Below are 9,159 nucleotides of genomic sequence, written 5' to 3'. Positions count from 1 at the left end.
ATTATGTGTGTCATGTGCTTCACGTCATGCTGGATGGCGGTAGTGTTTTGCCGTCGTGTGATAAAACCCAACTCGGCTTCTCAACTCGATCACAAGTACTACACAGAGTTGCTATAGACAGCCCGTGAACAATCGAATGAATTCCATTCGGCAGGCATTTTTGAACCTGCCAACGCAAAGTAATTCACATTTGTGACGTCGGTCCGCACCATGCACGGCGGAGCTCACAGTGCATGTAGCTCTGCGTGGCCGAGCAATCCCATGTGACCCACGGCGCGCTCCTGCATGCGAAGGTTAAAGATGCAGCTCACAGGAAAAACTTGCGTCGCATGTCTTCGAACTACGGCTGGTCAGTCAAATGTCGGCCCTGGATTGGCCAGCTCTCGAAGTTCGAACCCAATCACACTGGAATTCGGCAATATCTGATCTGTCATTTCTGCAGCGGCGAGCGCGATGGCCAACTACCTCACGCAGGCCGTGATCCCGATGGCCATCATCGTCATTGGGCTTGCGTGCTTTGTGTACTTTTGCATCTTTAAGCTCATGACAAAGCCGATGTCCTTCACGCTCGGCCGTCCGCTCCTCTCGAACGAGTACAGTATCCCAACGACTTCCGAGTGGCCAATTCACCGACCGCGCGTAGCTTTCTCGGTGCCATCCACGGTCTCAATCGCCAAGACATTGAAGAATTGTTCGCAGTTGGATCACAGACGACCTCTCACAGCAGCTCGGTAGGATGACTCACGCCGCCAAGTGGCGCTGCGTCGTGTGCGCGTTTGAAAATGCCGACGTGTCGACGACGTGCGTGCTCTGCGACTCGGCCAAAGGTCTGTGCCCGTCACTAGCACCAATGTCTCACATCGCTACGACGTGCAGACCTCGAGAGCCCACCACTGAAACGATCGCTGGCCCAAGAGGCTGCCACGTAAGAAGAAGAACGACCTCGTCCTGTCGGTTGACGATCGCGTAGGCGCCGCCACGACTGGAAGCGGGCCTTGGATGCGCACACTGGCCACGTCATTTGGAGCGCAGTACCGCAGCACGCGTCGTTCGTACCACACGCAGTGCGGCCGCAACATGACGTGGAGATTGCAGTCGATGCCGAGACGCCCCACGAGCTCGAGCTCACGATTCTGCGTGTGCGGCAGCCGCGCGACGGCGCCGCCATGTCCCTTCTTGGAACGCCATGGCCAGCGTGGTTCATCCCGCAGCTTGCCGCACTTCAAGCGTCGTCCTTCTCGACCAAGTATCTGTGGTTTCTCACCCAGCTCGACGCCTTGCCGAGCGCGAGGTATTCTAGCGCAACGTTCCTGTCTCGTTGATCGATCTCTCTCATGCACGACTAGCATTGCCAAGCTCTCGGTACACCGAGGCAAACTACTCGACGGCTCGATGCGGTTGCTGGAGCAGCTCCCGCTTGACCAGCTCTGCGCACAAACCCGCATTGAGCTTATTGGCGAGATCGGCGTCGATGCCGGCGGCCTCCAGCGCGAGTGGTACACGATGCTCACGCAAGCCATCTTGGACGAGAGCGCTGGCTTGTTTGTGGCTACCGACAACTACAAGTACACGATTGCGCCCCGTTCGTCGGTGCCGCCCACTCGGTATCGCTGCGTCGGCCGACTCCTCGGGCGCGCCTTGCTTGACGGCCAAGTCCTTCCGTTCCACCTCTGCACGCCCATGTACAAGCTCCTCCTCGGTCTTCCGCTCTCGCTTCTCGACGTGCAATTTATGGATCTGCAGCTCTACAAGAGCCTTCTCTACGTCCAATCGACGCCGGACGTCGCGGCGCTGAGCCTCGACTTTACCGTCGCAATTGACGCGCAGCACGTCGTGCCACTCGTACCCGGCGGTGACACCATGGCCGTCAATGTCGACAACCAAGCCCTGTACGTCCAAGTGATGGCCGAGTACATTCTTTTCGGCCGCATCCAGCGCCAAGTCGAATATTTTCTCGCTGGGTTTTTCGAGGTAGGACGAGGCGTGGAACGCTAGTGTTGATGGTGTTGGTAGGTGCTCTCCCCCGAGTGGCTTGCGCCGTTCGACTACAAGGAGCTCGAGCTCCTCCTCTGCGGCATTGCAGACATCAGCGTCGACGATTGGAAGCAGTATACGTCCGTCTCGGCGGTCTTTACGACCACCGACGCCCTCGTGCTGTCGTGGTTTTGGGACGCTGTCGCCAACATGACCAACGCGGAGCGTGCCAAGCTGCTCCAGTTTGCGACAGGCTCGACGCACGTACCTGTCCAGGGCTTTAAAGGTCTCACGAGCACGGACGGCCGACTCTGCCCGTTCTCGATCAAGGCCATCGCGTACGAACCCGGCCTGCTGCCGCGGTCCCATGCGTGCTTCAACCGGATCGACTTGCCCGTGTACCCGTCCCGCGACGAGCTCAACGCGGCGCTCCAGCTCTTACTGCAGATGGACATGACCGAGTTTGCACTTGTCTAGTATAGTGTAACCTACTGCTTTAACTGCAGTAGCACTGACTTTGCGTTCTTGGCGAGGGAGGACCACCCGATTTATGATCCACCTATTTGGAGCAGCTAGCTTGTGGCCAGCGATCGCATCCAGCTCATCTCGACGCGACAACAGCAGTGCGTGCGGGAGAATGGAGAGAGAAGACGAGTGGGACCTATAAAATGTATGGTGTGCCAGGATGGGCCCAGAGACGCCGCACGTACACTGGCCTGCGAGCACATATTAGTGTCAGTGTCAGACTCATGTCAGTACCCTGAGCTCGTAGCCATTGGCGCTTGCTGATCGTGAAGGGCGCGGTCACGCAAAGCATCGTCAAGTGGTCGGCACGCTGGCATCAGTCCAGCTGTCAAGCTGGCTGTCAAGATACTTCTTCGATCCAAGCTACAATTCCCTTGCATCGTCCATGAGTCAACTGCAAGCGACATCGATAAGGTAGACTTACAGTTTTCCACTCTCGACCGTCGTGCCATCCATGCTTTCGAGTGTTTTCGAGTCCGTCGATCATTGGCTGCACTCGCAAGCAGGTTGTGGTCCGCGACAAGTGTACTTGGATATGGCAATTGGTACCATGCAAAACCAAAGACACCACGGCCCTCCGAGGCTCCGAGAGCGCGACAGCGAAATGGCGCGCTGCTTGCATCTTCAGCATCGGTAGGCGTATACCACCAGGATACACCCTTGGTGTCCCGCACGTTGGCTTGCCATGGCCGGTGATCGGTCGTCGGCAGATCTACCTGCCATCGTGACACACCTTTCTGCCGCCAGCGCGCTCCATGCGGGTCGTCGTCGCCACAACTGCATTTTCTCCGCAATGACGAGACGTCGGCTCGTATCGCTGTGCGTTGCATTCCTGTTCGTGTCGGTGCGCAGCTTTGGCGTCTGCTACGACTCGTACGACCCGAAGAGCGTGGACGCGCACTTCAAGACGATCAAATCGCGCTTCTCCTTTGTGCGCACGTACGACACGCGCTTTTGGAACGGCGTCAACGCGATCGACGTCGCGGCAGCCAATGGCCTCACGATTCATGCCGGCATTTGGCTCCGGTCTGGCGAGCAAAAGATTGCCGACGATGTCAACGCGATCGTCGAAGGCCTCGGCCGCAACCCCAACAGCGTCCCGATCGTCTACGTCGGCAACGAAGACCTCACGAACGGCTGGGACCTCGCTATGGTCAAAGCCCGAGTCGACTCGGTGCGCGCGCGCCTCTCCGGCAAGAACGTGCTCGTTGGGTCGGTCCAAACGGACGGCGACTGGCTGCGCAACAGCGGTCTCGCGGCAGCGGTCGATGTCATTGGCGTCAACATTTACCCGTTCTTTGGGGCGTCCCAAGACTCCAAGACCAACCCGATCGCAGACCTGGACGCGCGCTGGAGCGCCATGCTGCGTGCATTTCCTGGCAAGCGCATCGAGCTCGTCGAGACCGGGTGGCCTCACGCCGGCCAGACGCTCAACGGCCACGTGCCCAGCTACGCGAACGCTGTCGACTACTTCAACAAAGTCCAGTCGTGGATCAACAACCAAGGCAAGGGTGGACAGCGACCGTCCTACTTTATGTTTCACGACAACCCCAACAAGGGTCGTGGCACGATCGAAGGCAGCTTTGGCCTCGCCAATGAGAGCGGGGAATGGAAGTTTGGCTTCGACAGCAGCCCAGCACCGGCTTCGACACCGGCCCCGACACCGACGCCGACACCGGCACCGGCTCCGACACCGCTGTTGCCGGACAACCTCCGCGCATCGTTCCAGCTCGTCACGGCCAAAGGACTGGTCGTTGCTCAAGTGAACGACGCGCTCTCGGCGGTCGCCAACACCAACCAAACTGGTAGCTTCTGGACGTACAACGCTGCGACGCAACAAGTGCGCAACCCGGTCGGGAACCGCTGCCTCGACGCCTACAAGGACAACGGCCAGGTCTACGTGCACCTGTACGACTGCGGCGACGGCAGCAACGGCAACCAAAAATGGCGGCTCCAAGATCAAAAGGTTGTTCATGCGACCCACTCCAACGTGTGTCTCGACGTCAACCCCACGGACCCGAGCGTCAAGGTCTTTGGATGCGTCGCCAACAACGACAACCAGCTCTTTGTCGTGACACCGACGACGCAAGGCGCGCGCTTGACCAACGGCGCGCTCGCCTTGGCTGCGGTGCAAGTCGGCAGCGATCAAGTGGCATTTACGACCAACGTGAACGACCCAAAGGCCTTCTGGACGGTCGACGCAACGACGGGTCTGGTCACGAATCAAGCCCTCAAGCAGTGCCTCGATGCATATCAAGCAAAAGACGGTGGCGCCGTGCACTTGTACAAATGTGACAGCACCAATGTCAACCAGAAATGGAGTTATGACGCCAGCACCAAGCAGCTCCGTCATGTGAGCCACCGCGGCTTTTGCCTCGACATGGCTTCGGACAGCGGGAGCTTCCCGCACTTGTGGTCGTGCCACGATGCAGCGAGCTCATGGCTCCGGCTTCAGCAGTTTGGCTACAGCGTCTAGGTCAGTTGTGTACATCGTAGTACCAGAAATAATCCACGCGTAATATACGCAGATTATTTGGATCTTATCCAAAGGGTGGCTATATTCAAGGTGCAAGTCGAGAGCTATTACAAGCAGTTGCCCATGGGGTCCCACACGGGCAGCACACGCGGCGTGCCGTCACACCACTGCGCAAGGTGCTCGGGAGCGAGGTATTTCTTGAGCACGACGACTTGGTACATGTGGTCGTCAAACCACGCGTCCGTCATAATGTCATATCTACACCACATAGCATAGTGTGGGCAATAAGACATTTTTCAGAGAGCGTACCCTGCATCGCCGCGCTTTTTGCCCCAACTGTTTTCCACCTTCCATTTCGTTGGGAGTGGCGATCCGCTGTAGCCTGTAAAGACCATGGCGTGTGTCATCGATCCATTCTACAAAAAGAGGACATCATTGTCGTTCCTACGTAGGACAATAGTGTACCTGGTACTCCATGCGCTCGCGCTTCGTCATGCTCCACTGCGTGCCAAACACTGCCTCCATTGCGTAGAGCTGCTTGGAGTAGACACCGTAGACCTCGAGCTCCGAGTCGGCGTCGCAGTCGCAGCCAAACCACACGGGGAGGTCGTCGTCGAGCTGCGCCTTGGCATAGCGCGCGAGGTCGGTCGTCGGCAAGTTGAGATACCGAATTGGGTTGCCTTCGACCACATTGCCGAGCTTCTCGACTAGTACAATCGCATGGCACAGAGTGTCGAAATATGAACAAAAATGTCATCAAAAATATCAAAAACAAAAATCAACCATAATTCAAACAAAATTCAAAAGAAAAAAAAACGAAAATCCAGAGCAAGGGGCCTACCTGTCAAAAGACTGCCGTACGCGTGGCGCGGATCGTTGACGATGCTCACATAGTCGTTCAGCGCAATTGGCACCACGTCCGTTAGAAACGAACGCGGCGTGCAGTTGAGCACGCTCACATACACCTCGTCCTTGTCGTGGGCTTCAAAGTCAAAGTGCGTTGGCGGCGACCCGAGAAAGATGCTCAAAATGCGGTGGCACACGCCGAGCATGCGCTGCTTGGCGGCCTTGAGCGCAGTGGGATCGGTCGCATGCAGTCGACGTAGCTCGGCCGCAAAGTCACGTAGCTTGGCGCTCAGAAACAGGTTGAGACGCTCCGAGTCTTCTGTGCACTTGGCTTCGCCATATACATTCTTGGGCACGGCGCCGTACTACGCGCAATATGAATATTTGTTGTGTGTACATACGAACGCGCCTTGTTGACAATGTTGACCAGCATGTCCCACTGCCCGCCGTCGTTGGTCGGGTCGGCGAGGAAGTGATGGACGAGGCGGTCGTCCACGCTGCAATCGGCGGTCGCGAGGATGTTTTCGAAAAAATAATTGCACTTTTCGAGCTTGTCCTATATAAACCAAAGAGGGGAATTTTGGGTCGATGGCGCATGCGCAATACGTAAAAGTAGAAGAAATTCTGCGAAATCTCAAAGTCGGGGCTCAGCGAATATTTCGTTTGGAGCGCGCGGCGAAGCAGCGTCGACGCCGCAAACAGCCAGCAGCTACGACACAAAACGACTCGCCACACTGGTAAGTAGAAAGGACGACGTACCGGCCCGTCTCGTTCTGGTTGCAGACCTTGGCGTCCGGCAGCTTCTTGGCAAACGTGTGCGTCAGCCGCTGCAGCTCGCGCCGGTCTACGACCACGTCGTACCAATTGGCCGACGTCATGGCATTGCGCGCAACAACGTTGCTGGGCGAGGCCTCAAAGGCCGCGTTGAGCTCCTCGAGGAAGGCCGGCGTCAGCGGCGTCGCTACGCCCAGCCCTTGCCCGTCAGCTAGTACTAGTCCGCCTGCAGGATGTACCTGGCATCGCTTGTGACAGACAAAATCGAAGTGTGTTGCGCGATCGTAGCCGTCCATCAACCGGATACGACTTTCGTATCCGGTTGGCACACTATTTCCGTACACTTGAAATAGAAGCGTGCCCGACCCCTAGTGCAAACTCGGTTGTGCCAACTCGGTTGTGCGTCGCTTGTCAGATTGTCGTCGATACTCGCATCCCACAATGTGTCCCAAGATGTAGTACAGCATCTCTAGCGCGTTTGATGAGGCAGAGCACGCCATCAACCCGCTCGCAGCGCACGTGCCGGCGTGCTGGGGCGGTCCCTTGTTCGGGCGCCTCGAAGGGGCCGACAACCAATTCGAGTAGTTGACGATGTAGCCGACGACGTCGCCGCACGACAGAATGAGTTTGCAGAGAAGCAGCTATTGTTGACTGGATACACGAAAGTGTTGCTTACAACTATCCAAGGACAACAAGAGTACTACCCGGTAGTACTTTGACAGTTTCACACTCGTCACACGGGCTCACTTGGTGCAGACAACTTGTCTGTTCTTGACAGCGTACGTGTTGCATGACGCAGCGTCGTTGAGCGGCTTTGCAAACGTGTACGGTGGGCTGCTCTTCTTGACGCACGTCGCCTTGGCGCCCGGCGCCAGACTGTCGCGCTCAATAAAGTCGCAGAGAGAGGCGAGGTTGGCATCGTTGGTCATCAAGCACGACTTCATGCCGTCAAGGCTCTTGATGGTTTGCGGCACAAAGTACGCACTCAAGCGGATGCCCGCAGCTTGGGTTGTGCTCTCGTACGAGAGTACGTCCCCGTTGGGTGCAAACCGCCAGCCGTAAAAGCACGAGCTGCAGTCGTAGATGCCCTGGATGTTCTTGATCGCATTGTACTGCGTGCATCGAAATGGGTTGATAGAGATCTTTGTCGACTTGGCATTCGAGCAGGCCGTGACACCGTCGTACGTCGAGCCCGAGACGACCCAGTTGTTGGTCGAACAGGTCGGCAAGCCCTTGATCGTCGACGGTGTGTACTCAGGGCTCCAGCTGCCAGGCAAGTAGACCCCTGTCTTTGTCGTCGCCATGGTCATGCCGAGGCCACAGCACGTGAACAGCACCAAACGCATGGGACAGTGTATTTGAAAATGAGATCCAACCGCGCCTTTTTGCACGGAAACGCCCGCCGCTTGGTTTCAAAAAATTCGGCGCGACTCGTCTCGTGATGCTTTGCGTTTGGTACCGCACGGTGCCCGCAGGGCGATGATGGCGCGGCCAGTGAGTTCGACGGCATCCGAGTCGGCTTGCTTCCGGTGAGCGCTTCCCGATCACTCTGAAGCGTTTGCTGCACTGCACACTGTCGAGTACTAGTATCTATCAATGCAAATGTATCTTGTCGCACCGATCAATCTAACGCTACCTCTCACCTATGAATACCGGTCCCATTGCTCTCAAAGTCCGATGCCAGACGATACAGGCTATGCGAGGCCCGCCGCAAAGCGTTGAGGGTTGTGAACAGAACAATACTGTACTAGGTGTCGTTGCGCCGGCATCGCCCGCCATAATTGATCGTGAGCAAAGACTATAGCAACGGTCTACACTTGGTATGATGGCGAGCACGAGTTTGCACTTTGAAAGTGCAATCTCGCTCGTTGAATGCCTTCCGCGACGGGACTTTGCTGGGAAGAGTTAGGCTGTCAAAATGATGCTGGAACAAGGTTTAAAAATGTAAAATGTACTTGCAATAAACTTCTTTAATCGTTTATTATTTCTATACAATGCGATTGCAAGCAGGCTTACGCGACCGTGCGCGAGGCGCGGACCGAGCGGGCGTGCTGCGTCACACGCGCGTGCGACTGCGACGGGTGGCCGGCGTTGATGCGCGAGTCGAAGGCCGTAGTCGAGTACGTGTTGGCGTTGAGGACGTAGTTGACGGCAAACTTGATCAAGTCGAGCGGGAAGTGCCACACGATCGACCACAACCAGGCAATCACGAGGTAGCCGCCGCCGCAGCCGAAGACGGCGATACGGTCCGACGGGTACCCGTTGAAGCCGTAGTAGCCGATGACCGACGCCACGATCTGGGCAAAGACGAACGCGATGAGGAGGAGGTTGCACGGCTTCTCGGCAAAGAACCACGTGTTGATACCGGCCGTGCGCGTGACGAAGATGAGCGCCTGGCCCGAGATCGACACCTGCGTGTAGACGAGCGAGCGGAGGATACCGTCCTTCTTCTGCATGCCGGGGCCGATGGCCTTGTTGCCCTTGGTGTACTTGGTGTTGAAGTTGGAGTAGTCCCACACAAAGTCGCAGAAGCTCACGCCGTTGGTCAACGGGATGTAGCCGCG

The 9,159-nt window shown here is 57.1% G+C and overlaps 5 protein-coding genes across 5 annotated transcripts in view; 2 read left to right on the top strand and 3 right to left on the bottom strand.

The window, feature by feature from the left end:
* Positions 1 to 413: 413 nt before the first annotated feature.
* Positions 414 to 2,510, top strand: SDRG_12967 (hypothetical protein). The gene is made up of 7 exons (XM_008619050.1): positions 414 to 593; positions 644 to 691; positions 736 to 827; positions 877 to 925; positions 971 to 1,291; positions 1,347 to 1,971; positions 2,014 to 2,510. The coding sequence occupies exons 1-7, from the start codon at positions 454 to 456 to the stop codon at positions 2,449 to 2,451; spliced, it is 1,713 nt and encodes a 570-aa protein (XP_008617272.1). The 5' UTR covers positions 414 to 453; the 3' UTR covers positions 2,452 to 2,510.
* Positions 2,511 to 3,292: 782 nt separating this feature from the next.
* On the top strand, positions 3,293 to 5,024 carry SDRG_12966 (hypothetical protein; the record flags this gene model as incomplete). The annotated part of the gene is made up of 1 exon (XM_008619049.1): positions 3,293 to 5,024. The coding sequence occupies one exon, from the start codon at positions 3,293 to 3,295 to the stop codon at positions 4,973 to 4,975; it is 1,683 nt and encodes a 560-aa protein (XP_008617271.1). The 3' UTR covers positions 4,976 to 5,024.
* On the bottom strand, positions 4,993 to 6,854 carry SDRG_12965 (hypothetical protein). The gene is made up of 8 exons (XM_008619048.1): positions 6,835 to 6,854; positions 6,581 to 6,782; positions 6,428 to 6,530; positions 6,231 to 6,377; positions 5,817 to 6,186; positions 5,441 to 5,682; positions 5,285 to 5,391; positions 4,993 to 5,233 (listed from the first exon to the last, which is right to left on the bottom strand). The coding sequence occupies exons 1-8, from the start codon at positions 6,839 to 6,841 to the stop codon at positions 5,083 to 5,085; spliced, it is 1,329 nt and encodes a 442-aa protein (XP_008617270.1). The 5' UTR covers positions 6,842 to 6,854; the 3' UTR covers positions 4,993 to 5,082.
* Positions 6,855 to 7,221: 367 nt separating this feature from the next.
* SDRG_12964 (hypothetical protein) lies at positions 7,222 to 8,050 on the bottom strand. The gene has a single exon (XM_008619047.1). It carries the CDS (start codon positions 7,939 to 7,941, stop codon positions 7,339 to 7,341), a length of 603 nt encoding a protein of 200 aa, XP_008617269.1. The 5' UTR covers positions 7,942 to 8,050; the 3' UTR covers positions 7,222 to 7,338.
* A 557-nt stretch (positions 8,051 to 8,607) lies between these two features.
* Positions 8,608 to 9,159, bottom strand: part of SDRG_12963 (plasma-membrane proton-efflux P-type ATPase) — a gene marked incomplete at its 3' end in the record, with an annotated part of 3,330 nt that continues 2,778 nt past the window's right edge. Inside the window, exon 2 of the mRNA XM_008619046.1 lies at positions 8,608 to 9,127. Within this exon, the coding sequence (XP_008617268.1) occupies positions 8,608 to 9,127 (520 nt within the window). The remainder of the gene's footprint in view (positions 9,128 to 9,159) is intronic.

The sequence above is a fragment of the Saprolegnia diclina genome (genome assembly GCF_000281045.1).
Source record: "Saprolegnia diclina VS20 unplaced genomic scaffold supercont1.54, whole genome shotgun sequence".
NCBI lineage: Eukaryota > Oomycota > Saprolegniomycetes > Saprolegniales > Saprolegniaceae > Saprolegnia > Saprolegnia diclina.
This window is presented reverse-complemented; position numbering and strand designations above follow the sequence as displayed.

What these genes read in the sequence shown, in the direction of transcription:
- SDRG_12967 (XM_008619050.1), top strand. Translation starts at nt 454, where the DNA reads ATGGCCAACTACCTCACGCAGGCCGTGATCCCGATGGCCATCATCGTC. An exon ending in GACGCCTTGCCGAGCGCGAG is followed by an intron (nt 1,292 to 1,346) that starts GTATTCTAGCGC and finishes ATGCACGACTAG; the next exon opens with CATTGCCAAGCTCTCGGTAC. An exon ending in TTCTCGCTGGGTTTTTCGAG is followed by an intron (nt 1,972 to 2,013) that starts GTAGGACGAGGC and finishes TGGTGTTGGTAG; the next exon opens with GTGCTCTCCCCCGAGTGGCT.
- SDRG_12965 (XM_008619048.1), bottom strand. An exon ending in AACCAGAACGAGACGGGCCG is followed by an intron (nt 6,531 to 6,580) that starts GTACGTCGTCCT and finishes TTTGTGTCGTAG; the next exon opens with CTGCTGGCTGTTTGCGGCGT. An exon ending in AGAATTTCTTCTACTTTTAC is followed by an intron (nt 6,378 to 6,427) that starts GTATTGCGCATG and finishes TGGTTTATATAG; the next exon opens with GACAAGCTCGAAAAGTGCAA.
- SDRG_12964 (XM_008619047.1), bottom strand. Translation starts at nt 7,941, where the DNA reads ATGCGTTTGGTGCTGTTCACGTGCTGTGGCCTCGGCATGACCATGGCG.